Source organism: Rhinopithecus roxellana, chromosome 19 (assembly GCF_007565055.1).
Source record: "Rhinopithecus roxellana isolate Shanxi Qingling chromosome 19, ASM756505v1, whole genome shotgun sequence".
NCBI classification, from domain to species: Eukaryota; Metazoa; Chordata; class Mammalia; order Primates; family Cercopithecidae; genus Rhinopithecus; species Rhinopithecus roxellana.
The window spans coordinates 79,466,744-79,485,373 of record NC_044567.1 but is presented as its reverse complement, the minus strand read 5'-3'; the positions used below and the strand labels follow the sequence as shown (position 1 = coordinate 79,485,373).

At 43.0% G+C, this 18,630-nt stretch overlaps 1 protein-coding gene and 1 pseudogene across 14 annotated transcripts in view; one reads left to right on the top strand and one right to left on the bottom strand.

Moving 5' to 3' along the window:
* Positions 1-6,881: 6,881 nt before the first annotated feature.
* On the bottom strand, positions 6,882-11,927 carry LOC104675492 (annotated as a pseudogene).
* A 5,480-nt stretch (positions 11,928-17,407) lies between these two features.
* The window catches only part of CEP112 (centrosomal protein 112), a 569,199-nt gene continuing 567,976 nt past the window's right edge, over positions 17,408-18,630 (top strand). For 7 of the 14 annotated variants that reach the window (XM_030923677.1, XM_030923676.1, XM_030923684.1 and 4 more), the window contains exon 1: positions 18,305-18,391. In XM_030923677.1, the coding sequence (XP_030779537.1) occupies positions 18,313-18,391 (79 nt within the window). In that variant the 5' untranslated portion in view covers positions 18,305-18,312. Of the gene's footprint in view, positions 17,572-17,664; positions 17,909-18,304; positions 18,392-18,630 lie in introns of those variants that run through there. The other 7 variants (XM_010379988.2, XM_030923682.1, XM_030923680.1 and 4 more) reach the window with 4 other exon arrangements.

Below are 18,630 nucleotides of genomic sequence, written 5' to 3'. Positions count from 1 at the left end.
TAGGCCTCTCTTATCCTACCTAGCAGCTCTAGACATGGAAAGAGGGCAGTAAATATTTAGAATGTCTTCTGCCCCACACACGATCACTGCATTGGTTCTGAAAAAGGGGAGAGAATATTTTTGTATTATCCCACCTTTTGTTGCAAATGCTTCATAATTCATTTATTGTTTTTTAAATTTAAAATATATGTTGGAACTAATAAGCAAATTCAGTAAAGTTCCAGAATATGAAATTAACACACAAAATCAGTAGCATTTCTATACACTAATAGCAAACCATCTGAAAAAGAAATTAAGAAAACAATCTCATTCACATAGCTACAGATATATATATACACACACACAAACACACACACGAATTTAGCTAAGGAGGTGAAAGACTTGTATGTTGAAAAATATAAAATATTGATGAAATTAAAAAAGACACAAATAAATGGAATAATATTCATGTTCATAGATTGGAAGAATTAATATTGTTAAAATGTCATTGTTACCCAAAGTGATCTACAGATTCAGTGCAATCCCTATCAAAATTCCAATGACATTTTTCACAGAAATAGAAAAAAACAATTTGTATGAAACTACAAAGGCCCCTGAATATCCAAAGTGATCTTGAATGAAAAGAACAAAGCTAGAGGCATCACGTCATCTAACTTCAAAATATACTACAAAGCTATAGTAATCAAATCTGCTGACACAAATACAGACACATAGACCAATGTAAGAGAACAGGCAGTTCAAAAATAAACTCACACATTTACAGTCAATCGATTTTCTACAGAAGTGTCAGGGCTGCAGTCTTATCTGAAGGCTCAAGTGGAGGAGGATTTGCTTCTAAGCTTACTCAGAGGTTGTTGGCATGATTCAATTCCCTTTGGACTATTGGAAGAGAACCTCAATTCCTCACTGTTTACCTGTGACTTCTCTCAATTCATTGCCCTTCAGTCCTTAAAGGAAAATTCGATGGCACACTATAGTACTCATGACAATACACTCTTTTTGTTCTTTTCTTTTCTTTTCTTTTCTTTTTTGCTTGATCCACTGCTTTCTGAGAATAGCTCCTCCAGGATTCTGATAGATCTCTTTTCTTGGGTGAAACTCAGTAGAGTAAGGTTAGTGAGATAAACTACAACACCTGATGCTGCAGTTGGCCTTTGAACTGCAACTGATACTCATTTTCTTCCTCTACCACCATCCATTTCATATTCTCCTCACCCTTGGCTGGCTCTTCTGTTGGTCTCACTGGCTTTTCTGGTGGTGTGACAAAGACCTTCATCCTTGAGGGGTCTGAAAGGCCTCTATGCCTTTCTGATGTTTCTATGATTTTTATAATAAAAATTGTATGAAGGAGTACTAAGGAGGCAGCAGCCCTATTTGCTCCTGATGATCAGGGCCAATGACCCTTTCCAAGATGGTGAGATCTTTGCTTGCTGGTTCCTCGGCAAAAGGAGCCCAAAGTAGCCAGGCACCATCTGTAGTTTATAGTTCAATGGGACTTGTTGTGCCCCTAGTGGAAGTGTTTCCCTTTTGGAAACAAGGGCTTTTAAACTTACAGAGTTCAGATGTGGAATAAAGCGTAAATGTTCCCAAGTGAGTCAAGGGGAGAAAGAATAACTTGGCCACTGCTGCTTCAAATCCTTGATTCCTAGACCCATGTATTGTTCCTATTGGGGAGACAATGAAGATGTTTGATTTAAAGTATATACTTCATCATAGAGGATCATATCTCAAGCTGGTGCTTTGATTATGCTTTCAACAGGCCATTTCAAGGTTCTATCAGCTGGCAGCTTCTGGATGGTTTGGTAGGTAATGTGATCAGTTGGTCCTGTGGTCAGGGACCTATTGTCATACCTCCTTTACTCTAAAATGGGTTACCTGGTCTGGTGCAATGTTATTTGGGATCCTGTATCAGTGGATTCGAACTCCATAAGTCCTTGGATGGTGATGCAGGAAAAACAAATGCATATCCAAATAAGTGTTGATTCCTAGCATAATGAATCTGTACTCCTTCAGTAGAGGTAGGTCCAATGCAGTCAACTTGATACCTTACGGGCCAGTGGGTCTGCTTGAGAGATGGTGTCATCTTGGAGGCTCAACATTGGCCTCTGGTCTCTGTTGCTTGCCAGGTTGGACATTCAACCAAGGCAGTATCCAGATCAATCTATGTAAGTAGGAGACCATGCTGTTGGGCCTATGAATTATCTCCATCCTTGTTACCATAGCCATTTCAGTCATGTGGCCATTATGCCAGCACTGGGGGGGCCAGTGATAGAGGCCAGATGCTGTCAACTGGCTGAGTCTTTTTCTCTATCTGGTTATGTAGTACCTTGCTAGTGGGAGTTAACATGTGCATCAAAGATCTTCGTACTTTGTGCCCACCCTATTTATTCATTCACATGCCTCTACTCCAGTCCTCTTGGTACCTGATCTGCCCATCTTTCTTCTCACCTCTCAGACTCTGTCACTCCACTGCCTATGAGTTCATATATATTCTAATCGTAAGCCACTTCTTTCTCTGCACAAGGAAGATGACCATCCAAAATTCTTCCCATGGGGAGGATTTTTTCTCACCACTGTTTTTCAAGATGCTCTTTGAATAAGCTGTATTGTAGCTATCATCCTTTTGTTTACCTGTACACACGTACAGACCTTCATATCCATGAACCAAGCTCAGGCTTTTTCCTTCACTCTAAGCTGGTCCTACGGGATCATATGGGGTCATATGGCTATAGATGTGCACTTAGGAATGTCATTAGTACAACAGTGATGGATGATGTGGAGTTTTGACCCTCTGATCATATAGCTTCAGGGCATATCCATTACCATCTTATCATGGGTTGTTGCTAGGCACATTTGACCTTATGACTTGGTGGGTATGATAGAATATGGCTGGTGATGGGCAGCTGTAACTGCCTGGTCATTTGGTGCCTAGCAGCATCCAGTATATTAGAAATTGTTTCTCAAGTGGCATCTAATCCTCCACTGTAGATGAGATGGCCCTGCTTTTTAGTTTTCTTAGATCTAGAAGAGTTCCTCCATTTTTCTTCCTCCTTTCTTACAATCTTTATATGTATATATGTGTGTATATATATATATATATATTTTTTTTTTTTTTGAGATGGAGTCTTGCTCTATTGTCCAGGCTGGAGTACAGTGGCACGATCCTACTTCACTGCAACTTCTCCTGCCTCAGCTTTCCAAGTAGCTGAGATTACAGGTGCCCACGACCATGCCTGTTTAACTTTTTTTTTTTTGAGGCAAGGTTTCACCATGTTCCCCAGGCTTGAACCCCTGACCTCAAGCAATTCGCCCACCTCGGCCTCTCAAAGTGCTGGGATTACAGGGTTGAGACACTGTGTCCCCTTACAATCTTAATTTTTTAAAGAGTAGAGGACAATCATTTGGGTTTGTCTGATGTTACCTTATGATGAGATTTCAGTTGTATTGTGGCCGGGATTACAAGAGAAGTGAGATTGTAATCTTCTTAGTGCATCATATCAGGAAGTACATGACATCAATTTATGCCATTACTATTGGTAGTGTTAACTACGATTACTTGGTTAGAAATCTGATGTCTGCCAGATTTCTACATTGTAATCTTACTATATTGTCCTTTGTAATTAATTAATCAGTATTTCATGGGGAGATACTTCACAACTATGTGAATATACTGTTTTTCATCAAATTTTCATCAAGTAATTTTAGATTTTTACCTAAATCACTTGTTTTTGTGATGGTTGCCAATGAGTAATTTTTAAATTTATCATTCCTTCTACATTTATTATTTCTCATTCTGCTGTAAGGAAGTACTTTCTCATTTCCCCAAATTAATTAGTTAGTTAATATTAGTGTGAACACATGGATTCTTATTCAGTGAGTTATGGTTCACTAATATAATTATTTTAATGCTTGAATTGTCACAGAATTGATCAGTAGGAGCCACATGTGTCTTTTTCATATGTCTCCATATCCTTTGGGTACCTTTTAATTTTATTAAAAAAAATTTTTTTTTTTTTTGAGACAGAGTTTCGCTCTTGCTGCCCAGGCTAGAGTGCAATGGCGTGATCTTGGCTCACTGTAACCTCCGCCTCACGGGTTCAAGCAATTCTCCTGCTTCAGCCTCCCGAGTAGCTGGGATTACAGGCATACACCACTATGCCTGGTAAATTTTGTGTTTTTAGTAGAGATGAGGTTTCTCCATGTTGGTCAGGCTAGTCTTGAACTCCTGACCTCAGGTGATCCGCCTGCCTCTGCCTCCCAAAGTGCTGAGATTACAGGTGTGAGCCACTGTGCCTGGCCCAGGACTCTGAATTCCTTCTTCTCACTTTTCTGAATTTTGTATTATCCTTTTGTATTTCTTCTTTGTATTATCCTGACTTTTGAGGAAGCTTAAAACATCTATTTCGAATTATCTGTATGAAAGGTCACATCTCTCTCTCTAGAATAGGCCACTGTTGCCTTACTTAGTTCATTTGGTGAGGTCATGTTTTCCAGCATGGTTTTCATGCTTATGGATGTTAATTGCTGTCTAGGCATTAAAGAGTTAGGTATTTATTGTAGTCTTTGCAGTCTGGGCTTGTTTGTTGGGAAGGCTTTCCAAGTATTCAAAGGGAATTGACTGTTGTGATCTAAGTCTTTGGTCACTGCAACCATATGTGCACTAGGAGAACCCCAAGCCCAGTAATGATGACTCTTGTGGACCTCTTAAGGTATCACTTTGGTGGTCTCAAGTAAGATCCAAGAGAATTCCCTGGATTACCAGGCAGAGACTCTTGCTCTCTTCTCTTACTTTCCCCCAGACAGAGTCTGTCTTTCCATGCTGAACTGCTTGGAGCTGGGTGACACAAGCAGCCTTGTGGCCTCAACAACTGGGACTGTACTAGGTCAGACCTAACGCCAGCACAGCACTGGGTCTTGCCTGTCTTCCATCTGTTGTTCACTCAAGGCCTAGGGCTCTTTAGCCAACAGGTGGTGAATCCAGCCAGGCTTGTGTCCCTCCCTTCAGGGCAGTGAGCTCTCCCTAAGCTCAGGGCAGGTCCAGAAATGCTGTCTGGGCAAGGCCTGGAGTTGGGAACTTTAGGAATCGACCTGATGCTCTTTTTTTTTTTTTTTTTTTTTTTTTTTGAGACGGAGTCTGGCTCTGTCGCCCAGGCTGGAGTGCAGTGGCCGGATCTCAGCTCACTGCAAGCTCCGCCTCCCGGGTTCACGCCATTCTCCTGCCTCAGCCTCCCGAGTAGTTGGGACTACAGGAGCCCGCCACCTCGCCTGGCTAGTTTTTTGTATTTTTTAGTAGAGACGGGGTTTCACCATATTAGCCAGGATGGTCTCGATCTCTTGACCTCGTGATCCGCCCGTCTCGGCCTCCCAAAGTGCTGGGATTACAGGCTTGAGCCACCGCGCCCGGCCGACCTGATGCTCTTTCTACTGCGCCTGAGCTGGCACCGAAACTGCAAGACAAAGTCCTTCCTACTCTTCCATCTCCTTTCCTCAAGGAGAAGGAGTCTCTCCCCCTGGTCACCACCATCCCAGGCCTGCAGTGAGTGATTACTGCCTGGCTACCAATGATGTTCACTCAAGGCCCAAGAGCTCTTCAGTCAGCTTGTGGTAAAAGCTGCCAGGCTTGAGTCTCTTCCTTCAGGGCAGTGTGCTCCCCTCTGGCTTAGGGCAAGTCCAGAAATGCCACCCAGGCCAATGCCTGGAATCAGGGACCCCAGGATCCTGCTTTGTGCTCTATCCCACTTTGGCCGACTTGGTACCCAAAGTGCAAGACAAAGCACCTTTACTCTTTTCTCTCCTTTCCTCAGGTAGGAGTCTCTCCCTGTGACCACCACAGCTGGAAATGTGCTGATAGGTTGTGTGTACCCAAAGACCAGTGGCTCCAAGCCCAGCACAGCACTAAGACTTGCCTAGGAATTTCAGTCCTTGTGGCCTAGACCACCTTTCAAGTTTATTTAGGACCCCAGAGCACTTTACCCCGTGGTCATGGTGCTAGTTGGAACTCAAGTTCTGTCTGGCTGCTGGGATGGATGATTCTTTCCCGGCTAGGGTTGGTCTACGTGCTCCCTTGTGGTTACCAGGTGAATTCTGCCCTGTGTGGCTTTCTGCTGTGAAAGACAGCACTGAATTCCAATGCAAAGTCCCACAGACACTTCACACTCCCTCCCCCAAGCACACAGATTCTCCCTCTGCACCACATGTCCACTGCTGGGGATGAGCAAAGGGTGGTTGGTGTCTACAACTCAAGATTGTCTTTCCCAGCCTCTTCAATGCCTCTTTCCTTGATATAATTTTAAAGCTGGGTACAGGGATTTTTGGTTATGATGGTGCTTTTTTTGCATGGATGGTTGTTCTATTTGGTGTTCCTATGACGGGGATGATCACTGGAGGTCTCTATTTGGCCATCTTGCTCCACCCCCATCTTTGAGCACTTCTTTTTTGTTTTTTGAAACACAGTCTCACTCTATAGCCAGGCTGGAGTGCAATGGCGCAATCTTGGCTCACTGCAGCCTCTGCCTCCTGGGTTTAAGCAATTCTCCCGCCTCAGCCTCCCGAGTAGCTGGGACAACAGGCGCGCACCACCATGCTTTTGGTTAAAACACAATTACTCCAAGCTTGTCATAATTTGTAAACCTCAGCCATTTCCCCAATGAACTGAAGATAATGGTGTTTAGAAATCAAGGTGTGCATTGTGTCTGGGTGTGCTCATTGATACTGAGGCATCACTGCTTCTAGGTCCTCTTCAACAGACAGAGCTAGAAAATGCATACACTTATTAATTACACATACACTACTCCTATAAACAATAATTAGGTCTGCATTTTGGTAGCATCAGATATTCAGCATGCCTAACTTTGACACCTCAGCGCTTCTGTTTTAAACCCTTAGCGCCTTTCCAACACTCCTCCCTTCCCCAGCCTATTCCACAAAGAAGCTCCTGGGATATGGCAAGTTTGTTGAAGGTTGTGTTTTGTGCCATTTTGTTCGCTGGAAGGCATTTTAGGCTGCTGGATAGGTTTGGATCCCTGGAAAATAATCAGAGTAAACTTTAGAGCTTAGATGATAGTCCTGATTCCTCTCATTTAATGGTGTATTCACAGAAATAAAAATCTGCTATTTTTGTAATTGGAAGAGGCAATTTGGATTTGAGGATTCCATTGGTAGAAACTGCCCAGTCGCAGCCCCTCTATTTAGTGATTATGTGGTCCATTTTGTGCCATAAGTAGATTCCCTTTTTCAAGTGTTTTTCTTCTTAAATGCTCTGATCACCAGGTTACCTGTCATCACAGTTCTGCTGTACCCTCCCTAGCTACAGTAGCAGTGATCTCCTCCTGCTGGAGATGGTACAGGAAGTACTAGCCGCCACAGGTAGCCTAATGAAGAACTACAACCAGAAGGAGCTGGTTATCATCCTCCTTTTTTTTTTTTTTTTTTTTTTTTTTTTTTTTTTTTTTTTTAAGATGGAGTCTCTCTCTGTCACCCAGGCTGGAATGCAGTGGCGCAATCTCGGCTCACTGCAAGCTCCGCCTCCCGGGTTCAGGCCATTCTCCTGTCTCAGCCTCCCGGGTAGCTGGGACTACAGGCGCCGGCCACCATGCCCGGCTAATTTTTTTGTATATTTAGTAGAGACCGGGTTTCACAGTGTTAGCCAGGATGGTCTAGATCTCCTGACCTCATGATCCGCCTGCCTCGACCTCCCAAAGTGCTGAGATTACCGGCGTGAGCCACCGCGACTGGCCCATCCTCTTATTTTTGCACAGTTGGACTGAATCTTTCCAAAGTAATATTACTCACCCAGCAATCATAGACCAAATGAACTCTATAAACTATATAACTATAACTCTACAAATGCATATAACTATATAACTATAAACTCTATAAATGCATATGGCTAAGGAGGTCTTCTTCCAAGACAAATAGGTCACTGAAGGTTCTTCCCAATGACCATCTTTTATCTCCTGGTTTATGGCAGGACGGCGTTCTAAATGCAAAGGAATCAATGTTTTCACTTATCTCTTATGCTATATTTCTGCAAGAAGTTTATAACATAATTCTCTAGTTTCTAATACATGGACCAATCTTTCAATATATAGGATCTCTTTCCTGTGCCCCAAACTTAATAGTAAGTACTATTCCTCAGTGATATTTTCTATCTACTAGCCTGAGGATCATTCCCTGCTTTAATCTCTCAATAAAAGATTAACAAGATAAAAGAAAGAAAGAAAAGGAAAGAGAATGGCTTGAGCTGTCTGCATGTGTGTGCCAGTATGCCTGTGTGTGGGCGAGAGTGTGTATGTGATTGCTGTGCAAGTGTGTGAGCGTATTTGTTCCTTTTGTGTGAGTGTGTGAACATATTTGTCCCTTTTGTGTGAGTGTGTGAGTAAATGTGTGGTATATGTGGTATGCATGTGGATTTGTGTATGTGGTTTGAATGTGTGTGCTTTGTATATGTGCTCATGTGTATGCATGTGTGTGTGTGTGTCTGGGCATGCACGTGCACATGATAATTAGTTCTTTGTGTGCTATTGCTGCCTCCTAGTGGCATCTGTTCCTTTCCAAAGTGCTGGCAAAACAGTTCGAAAAGAAAAGAAGCCCTCATATTGAAGTCTCCTGTATCAGGCACTGGGTACATATTTCTATATATCTCACCTATGTTAATTCAATCTCCCCAATCATCCCATAAGGAAAATAAATAAACTGAAACTCAGGAAGATTATGTAACTTAGTTTACCCAGGTCACAAAGCTAATAAGTGACAGAACCAGATATCCAAACTTCAGAATGATGTCTTTTCTAGCATCTTTATACTGCTAGTTAAGCTACGACTTTTCCCAGTGGCTTCCTGGAAATGTTTGCACTCTAAAGTTGGAATTTTACAGCCTACTCCTAAAACAAGTTGGTAGAAAAGATTGTTGTATATGCAAGGCTAGGAAGTATCCTAGGTTGCTAGTTTTTATGGATACTGGCTAGGGCATTATGGCAATATGTATATCACTGAAGGGAAGGGAGAAAGAGTAGCCAGTTTATCTCTGTTAATATCCTATAGCATGAATTACCCCAAGAGGCTAAGATAGAATAAGCAGCAGAAGGAGGAATGAAATGGTGAATATTGCTTAGCTCTAGCATAAAGAAGAAATCCAAAGTCACTGTGCTAGAGGCAGTGACTCTTTTCTCAGTAGTGAAGAAAAGGAAATATGTCTCGTCATTCTTAGTTTCTGCAATCTTTATACTGTATTTATTTATTTATTTTATTAAAAAAATAGAGACAGGGTCTTGCTATGTTGCCTAAGCTGGTCTGAAACTCCTGGGCTCAAGTAATCTGCCTGCCTCGGCCTCCCACAGTGTTGGGATTACAGGTATGAGCCACTGTGCCTGGCCTATAATGCATTCATTTGTGGTATAATCTATACTTCTGTGGTCTGTAAATAAAAAGTTCTGCATTACTTACTATTCAATTTAAGGAATTTACCAGGTACAGGATTGTTTTCATATTTGTATCTAATGTGTTTATATAATAATTACAATTCTTGGGATTTACAAGTTGTTTTCCATCTAGATAACTAAAATCATTTACATATTTCACTCTAATGACACAGAGTATTTTAATAATGCAAAATGGTGAATCATGGAAATTTGATTGCTTTGAATGTTAGCTTATGCATTGCTAGTTTTGAAACAATAAATTAAAAATATGGAAGATACTTATATCTGTCTAATATATCTATATAACTATATATACAATTCCATGAAAAAAGATAAAGGACAAAAGAGATACTTTGCAGAAGAATAAAAGACTGGTAGAGATATTTAAATATTTCAACTTCTCTAATAGTGAAAAATGCAAAGTAAAAACAGATGCTTTTTTTTTTTTACATACAGTTAGCACAGATCTAAAAATCCATTAATATGAGACAGCCATTCGCACAGACCATTGAGTGAAGTTGCAAATTTGCAAAATACTTCCAGTAAGCGATTTGGCAGTACTGATCAAAAGCCTTACTGCTTTTATAATGCCCATAGGAATATCTTTTATGGAGAAAGCTAAAATTTAAACCAAGATGTCTATATTCAAAGGCATTTATTGCAACATTATTTATAAGGGCAAAAAATTGGTAACCACAGGAGAGTAATTAAGAAAATTGTCATATCCACGTGATGATATAAAAAGTAGATATTAGAAGTGATAATATAGATATAAAAATTTGAATAATATATACAAATGTTAATAGTGGTTATTACTTAATGGCAGGATTACACATATTTTTTTTCTCCTTTAAACTTTTCAGTATTTTTCAACTCCCTTATAAGGGAAATGAAACCCTGAAACCATGAAAACTTTTTATTTTTATTTTTACATTTTATTTATTTATCTTTTTGAGACGGAGTTTTGCTCTTGTTGCCCATGCTGGAGTGCAATGGTGTGATCTCGGCTCCCTGCAACCTCCGCCTCCCAGGTTCAAGTGATTCTCATGCCTCAGCCTCCTGAGTAGCTGGATTACAGGCATGCACCACCATGCCCGGCTAATTTTGTGATTTTGGTAGAGACGGGGTTTCTCCATGTTGGTCAGGCTGCTCTTGAACTCCCGACTTTGGGTGATCCGCCTGCCTTGGTCTCCCAAAATGCTGGGATTACAGGCATAAAAAAGCTATTTAATACACGTTTTACTTTTTCTCCTCTTTTTTTTTTTTTCTTTGAGACGGAGTCTCGCTCTGTCACCCAGGCTGGAGTGCAGTGGCCAGATCTCAGCTCACTGCAAGCTCTGCCTCCTTTAGGCCATTCTCCTGCCTCAGCCTCCTGAGTAGCTGGGACTATAGGCGCCCACCACCTCACCCGGCTAGTTTTTTGTATTTTTTAAATAGAGACAGGGTTTCACTGTGTTAGCCAGGATGGTCTCGATCTCCTGACCTCGTGATCCGCCCATCTCAGCCTCCCAAAGTGCTGGGATTATAGGCTTGAGCCACCGCGCCCGGCCTTTCTCCTCTTTCTTTACATCACTCTTTTCCTTACCTTTGTCTTTCTCCTTATCAACTTTTCTATCTTTTTGCTCTCTTCTTTTTCCTGCCCTTCTTTCTTGTCTCCATCCTGGTTGGCAATCCTGTTGATGAGGTTGTGCAGAGCGACCACAGAATGGATCAGTGAGGCCAAGTACACTACCACCATCTGGTCCTTGGTCCTCAGGTAAAAGGCCTTAACAGGCTCCCGCAGGCTCATGTCTGGCAGCAGGCTGAAGACGTCCTGCAGCTCGTAGATGATCTGGTGGTGGATGGGCAGCTTGCCTGTGGCTACTTCTCCCAGGTAGCTCCTGATATCCAGAAGCTTGGAGTTCAGTCCCTTCAAACCATGGACCTGATTTGTGATCCGCTGGGGCAGAGTGCCCACCGTCATGTCTTCGATGTCTCGTAACAAGTGTTCAACTCCAACTTCCTCAACTTACTCTGCTCCAATTTCACTGGTCACGTGTTCAAATGTTTGCAAGGTTGGAGTTCCATCATCATGGACTTCTTCCACTGAAATGTACACTTCTGTGGGCAACTCTAGGTCCTTTGGATTCACGTCAACAATGACCAATACCGAGTTAGGATAGTATCTTTTCATGAGTTCATTGATGGTAATGTCATTCATGTATATTTTAGGGCCTGTGTGGTACCAGCCAACTATTCTTTCTCTGGCATTGACTTTTCTTAAACATTCCATACATGTTTTCCAAATAATCATGGTCTAAAAACCACACAGAATTGTCTTTGTCATCTTCATCAAAAGGAACTGCAAAACTTTTCGATATATCAAGTACTTTCTTTTGTCGTGACCCCAAAAACACACCAACAACACGCTTCTGGTTTCCAGCCTTGCTGATTCGGTTGAAATGATCTACCACACTGAGCAGCACCAGGGGGATGGACCACCACCTTCTGCACCGCCAGCTCTGGCATCGAGACACACCCCGCCCAGGCCTGGCTCCCCGAGACCTGCAAACACCAGCAGCGGCAGCAATTCCCTGGGGCTCCATCAGGCCCAGGCTCTTCCTCTTCCCTCAGGTTTACATTTCATTTTGCAAAACAAAAAATCGAAATAACAGTGGCTTAAACAAACCAAAGTAATCTCTAGATCTCCTACTACAGTTACTTTAATTTTATGGAGCAAGAGTTTAAATTATACAGATTGGCCGGGCGTGGTGGCTCACGCCTGTAATCCCAGCACTTTGGGAGGCCAAGGCTGTGGATCAACTGAGGTCGGGAGTTCGAGACCAGCCTGACCAACGTGGAGAAACCCCGTCTCTACTAAAAATATAAAAAATTAGCCGGGTATGGTGGCACATGCCTGTAATTCCAGCTACTGGGGAGGCTGAGGTAGGAGAATCACTTGAAGCTGAGAGGCAGAGGTTGCAGTAAGAGTGCCACTGCACTCCAGCCTGGGCAACAAGAGCAAAACTCTGTCTCAAAAAAAAAAAAACATATATGTATATATATATATGTATACAGATTATCAGATTTAATCCTTCAAGATGTAGGTTAGTTCAAATTACATATGAATAATTATTATCTTTCTAATTAATAAAAGCTCATGTTTTCCTATGAATTTTTGTTGTAGAGAATAATTGAATTCACATTGTTCAATGTCATCTAGACTAATTCTTAAGTTTATATTTTGAAAATAAGCAGGTCCCTTTCAACATGGGAAGTATAGCACAATTATCTTCCCACACAGGAAAGAAAAACAATTTTTTTTTTTAGGATCCTCTTTATACTACCATTATCAACAATGTCACCATTTGATTTTTAAAAATTGAGGTAAGATGTCATTTGTTTTTGAAACAAACCTACTTTCATTTAAGTCATTTGTAGCTGTTAGGAAACAATATTTGCAATGGAAATAGTGTTTCAATGTCACTATCTTTTTATCAAAGATAAAACAAGGTTCTGTATATATTTTCCTATAATCACAGCACAGTGTTTTCTTTATTCCCTCTCTATCCCATAACATGATTTATATACCTTTTTTTTTCTCTCTTGAGACAGAGTCTCACTCTGTTGCCCAGGCTGCAGTGCAGTGGCAAGATCTCGGCTCACTGCAACCTCTGCCTCCTGGGTTCAAGCGATTCTTCTGCTTCAGCCTCCTGAGTAGCTGGGATTACAGGCGCCCACCACCATGCCTGGCTAATTTTTGTATTTTTAGTAGAGACGGGATTTCACCATGTTGGTCAGGCTGGTCTCAAACTCCTGACCTTGTGATCCGCCCACCTAGGCCTCCCACAGTGCTGGGATTACAGGTGTAAGCCATTGTGCCCAGTCACATTATTTATATACCTTTTAAGCCAGGTGACATAATCTGAGTCGAAATGTGGTTATTTGGTCTTATGACCTCCTACTATCTCATGCATTTTTGGAGGGTGGAGACTTATCTTTTTTTCTCACAAGTCCAGAATCTTTATTGTAGTTAGAACTATTTGGGGTTACCCATCAGTTCCGTCCTCTGAGAAAATAACCCAAATCCCTCTCCCCAAAGGGCAAAGATGAGCTAAGAAAGTCATGTTTATACAGTAGGAGGCCCAATCTCCTGGCCATATCTCACAGGACTAATTGTGCTTACCTGATTCAAATTAGACTACTCAGTTTCACTCTCGGTAGCAAGAGATTTATATTCAGAAAAGTTAGTCTTCCAGGTTTCTTGACTGGAAGCTTTGTGCATAGGGTGGCCATATTCTACCACATGTGCAGAGAAAAGCACGAAAACTAATGTGCATTCATTTGGTGATTCAATGAACATTTATGGATTGTCTCTATGTGCTAGGTACACTGTAAGGTGCTGTCTGTGCAGTGGTGAATCTAACAGGTATCGTCTTCATTCTTTTGGAAACTATAGACATTTTTAAAAGATTACACCTGGGTTGTGTGCAGGTGGCTCACACCTGTAATCCCAGGACTTTGGGAGGCTGAGGTGGGTGGATCACTTGAGGTCAGGAGTTTGAGATCAGCCTGGCCAACATGGTGAAATCCCATCTCTACCAAAAATATAAAAAATTAGCTGGGCGTGGTGGCATTAGCCTATAATCCCAGCTACCCTGAAGGCTGAGGCAGGAGAATTGCTTGAACCTGGGAGGCGGAGGTTGCAGTGAGCTGAGATTGCACCGCTGCACTCCAGTCTGGATGACAGAGTGAGACTCCGTCTCAAATAGATAACTAAATAAATAGATTACACTCATTAATATTTGATGACAAATTTTGATAAATGCAATGAAGAAAAGAGAATCAGGGGATTTGAAAGGAAATAAAGGCTGGTTTGAGAATCAGTGAAGGCCTCTCTGAGGTACTGACATTTAAGCTAAGATGAAGAGCAAAGTGTCACAGCATTTCCAGTGGAGGAAACATTCCCTTAATATGCCTGCATATACCAGGTGTTCAATAAATGTACATTGAGTTGGAAGATTATTATCTTTATGCAGTAACTAGACATAGAAGGAAAATTCATTGATTACCATAGGTGTTTGGCCATAAAACATTTATGAGACACTGCATTTTTTTAGACCACATAAGCCTGGAGCTACATTGCAACAGTGACAATGAATTTTTTTTTTTTTTTGAGACGGAGTCTCACTCTGTTGCCCAGGCTGGAGTGCAGTGGTGTGATATCGACTCACTGCAAGCTCCACCTCCGGGGTTCACGTCATTCTCCTGCTTCAGCCTCCTGAGTAGCTGGGACTACAGGCGCCCGCCACCATGCCCAGCTAATTTTTTGTATTTTTAATAGAGATGGGGTTTCACCGTGTTAGCCAGGATGGTCTCGATCTCCTGACCTCGTGATCTGCCCGCCTCGGCCTCCCAAAGTGCTGGATTACAGGCATGAGCCACTGCACCTGGGCGACAAGAGAATATTTATCTGGCTTCATCCTTGAGGTTCCTGAATAGGCTCTGAATTCAGCAATTTCTTCCCAAATATTTGTAGAGGTCCCCAGAGTGAGTCACATGGGTGCTCTGTATATGATGGAACTACCCGATCATAGTACTCTGTCTCTGACTGAGCTACTAGGAAGGCTGAGGTGGGAGGATTGCTTGAGCTCAGGAGTTGGAGGCTGTGGTGAGCTATGATCACACCACTGCACTCCAGCCTAGGTGACAGAGCCAGGCTCTGCCTCTAAAAAAAGAAAAAAGAAAATTCTCAAAGGAAGTTCTTCACACTGTAAGATTAGGAATCACTCTCTTATACAAAGAGGAAGATGCTACATGAAGGGCAATTTATGGCCAGTGCTGTGCTTCATGCAGCATCACCTTCCCCTTCAATTTCGCATATTGCCATTGAACCAGATCTCTTTAAGGTGACTTACTTTTTCTTTTTTTTTCGAAATAGAGTCTCACTGTATTACCCAGGCTAGAGTGCAATGGCGCGATCTTGGTTCACTGCAACCTCCGCCTCCCGGGTTCAAGCGATTCTCCTGACTCAGTCTCCTGAGTGGCTGGGACCACAGGCGTCCACCACTACGCCTTCTAATTTTTGTATTTTTAGTAGAGACGGGGTTTCACCATATATGCCAGGCTGGTCTTGAAGTCCTGACCTCATGATCCGCCTGCCTCAGCCTCCCAAAGGGCTGGGATTACAGGCGTGAGCCACTGTGCCTAGCCAGGATGACTTACTTTCTGGGAGGTTCCTTGGTTCTCAGGTAAGGAGGTTCCAAGTGAACCTTGCCTACCAGTCATCTAAACGTGACATATAGGCTTGAGTTCTAAGGTGAACACAGCTCAGGCTCAAACTGGTATCCCTTTCATGTTATATATGCATAACATAAATAATAAAACTCTATGTGCATATCTTAATATTTTTATTTGCATGTGTGTGTATATATAAATGAAAAATACATAAATGAAAATGATATATATATAAATGAAAAAAGTGACAATCAGCTTGTTCTTAAAAGTGGGAAGGGAGAGCTCATCCTATTTTCACTTAAGTAGAGGAAATATTTAAAGACATTTTTCATTTTCAGTTATATTTTTTCTGCTATAGTTATTTCCTCTGAGATGAGCTTGAGCTCATTACATTTTTTCCTTGATTTATCTTCTAGTTATTTATCTTCTGTTTTTCTTTTCATATTCATTTAGACACCATTTGTCAAATTCATTTCATATTCTTTCAGCAATGCAGTTTATGATTCCAAAAATTGCATATATTTATTATGCACATTGTGAAATGACTAAATCAAGCTAATTAACATAAGCATTGCTTCACATACTTACCAATTTTGTGATGAGAACACTTAAGATGCACTCTTTTAGCAATTTTCAAGAACACAATACATTGTCATTTACTACGGTCACCACGTTGTACAATAGATCTCTTGGACTTATTCCTCCCATCTAACTTAAATTTTGTATCGTTTGACCAATATCCTCCTCCTCCTGACGTTGGAGTGGGGTAGTTTATCTTTTTTTTTTTTTTTTGACAGAGCCTTGCTCTGTTGCCCAGGCTAGAGTGCAGTGGCGCAATCTCGGCTCACTGCCACCTCTGCTTCCCGGGTTCAAGCGGTTCTCCTGCCTCAGCCTCCCGAGTAACTGGGATTACAAGAGTGTGCCACCACGCCTGGCTAATTTTTTGAATTTTTAGTAGAGACTGGGTTCCACCGTGTTAGACCGGATGGTCTCGATCTCCTGACCCCCTGATCCGCCCGTCTTGGGCTCCCAAAGTGCTGGGATTACAGGCGTGAGCCACTGCGCCCGGTTAGTTTATTTATCTTTAATGTATTCACTGACTGGTTAAATACCTGCAATTGCATGCTTGGTTTTGCATCCTTGATTCTCAGTACTAATGATCTGGATTATAGATCATTCCTTAGTTATAAACATGTTCAAATATGCTTTTCAAAACTAAACATTCTTAAAAACATTCTGTACCCTTTATTTTCCTTAGCATGATTTGTCTTTGAGACAAGGAAGAGCTGTTGGTGTTTACGTCCAGTGGGATAAGTTTTAAAAAGAACCATTTAAAGAATTTGACTTGGGTTTTGATATATCAGAGTGAGGAAATTTTCACTTGAGACTCATTCAACTCTGATGTCTGTCCACATAACGGATCACCCCTTCTTGAGCATCCTCCAGCCGCCCCATTTTCTGTGCCCTTATTCTTTCGCCACGGCCCCTGACGTGATCATAAGTGACTCTGCGGGATGCGGGAGGGCTGCAGCATTTAAACTGCAGTCGGGTTATTCCGGAAGCTTCGACCTGGGACCCACCAAGGGGCCAGGAAGCTCTGGTGCGAGTCTGGCCGCTGCTAGGCAAGCAGGAGCGTCGCCATGGCAACGGAGCCGCACACACGCCGCCGCCGATGGGCGGAGAAATGCCCGCGCGGAAGTCTCCGCCCCCAGCCTGGGGCACCGGTGGTCGCCGCCGCCGGGAACGTCGCCATGGCAACGGCACCGCAGGCTGGAGGGGTGGAGTAGGGGGCGGGGAAATGCGAGAGCGAAAGTCCCCGCCCCCGGGCTGCTGGGCGGTGGCCACGCAGCGGCCCGCAAGGATTTGAAACCGTTTGGCCCGGGCGGCGTCGGCAGCGGCGGCCGCCGAGCGGAAAGCTTGCGTGTGGTGGCGCCAGGTTCTCATTTTTTCCGAATTTCCTTCCCCCGCCCTTCCCACCAGGTTCTCGAGTGGAATTTTGCGCCAGTGGCCGCCGCCCCGCCCTTGCGGGCCCGTTCGGGGAGGGGCGTCGCCCTTAGGCCCTGGGCCCGTTCTCCGGGCCTGGGTGGCGCGCGCCCAGGGGGTCCCAGCGCTGTCCGCTGTGGTGTCCCTGGTAGGCAGAGGGCAGTCCAGGCCGGGACGGCTTGGGAGAGTTCTGAGTAAAGTTTGATCAGCCGGTTTGATCGGTCTGACATGGTCAAGGAGTCTGACCCAAGGGTTTGCGACTGGGAGAGGAAATCTGTGTCCTGGACAAGGTAGGAGCGCGGCCTGGGCCTGGGCCTCGGCGGGCCGAGGAAGGGACTGCCAGGAACGGCACCGCTGGAGTTTTCAGTTCCGTCCCAGAAAAGAGTCTCAGAACAATCAGCTGGATTTGCGGGGACAGAACCAGGGCGCTGGTTGGTTTGCAGAAAGTCATAGGCCGCTTGGAGAGGCCCTAGCCCAGCACCGCCGCATGTAGGATGCTACCCTGTGTTTCTGAGTTAATTATTTTTAAGTGTTCAAGAGAACGACATAAGTAAATGTGAACAACTTTTCTAATCATTGCACGGCTATTTTTATTTGTCTTTAATATTTTAAGATGAGTCAAAATAAGAGAGAAGAGGCACATTAAATTCCATGAGCCTCTCCAAAGTGGTCAGGCTGCAGCTTAGTGGAATGCATGGTATTAATAATTTGTGCAGTTTTCAGGCCCAGCTGTCACTGTCCCCTAAGAACCTACGTCAGTGATTTCACCTCACGTAAGTCTTAGCTTCCTCCTCTGTGAAATAACCATGGAAATGGTGCGGAAATGGTAGGGCCGGGCCAGAGAATACACTGAGATTTGTTTCTAAAGCACACACCCAGCTACGGGCAGAGTCAGGGAAGGCTCCTGTCAAAACATCCACACGTGAAAGCCAGAGAAAACGTGCACCTGTAAACCTTTTTTATTTGTCGACATTTCCGGTTTTCTTTTTTTTTTTTTGAGATGGAGTCTAGC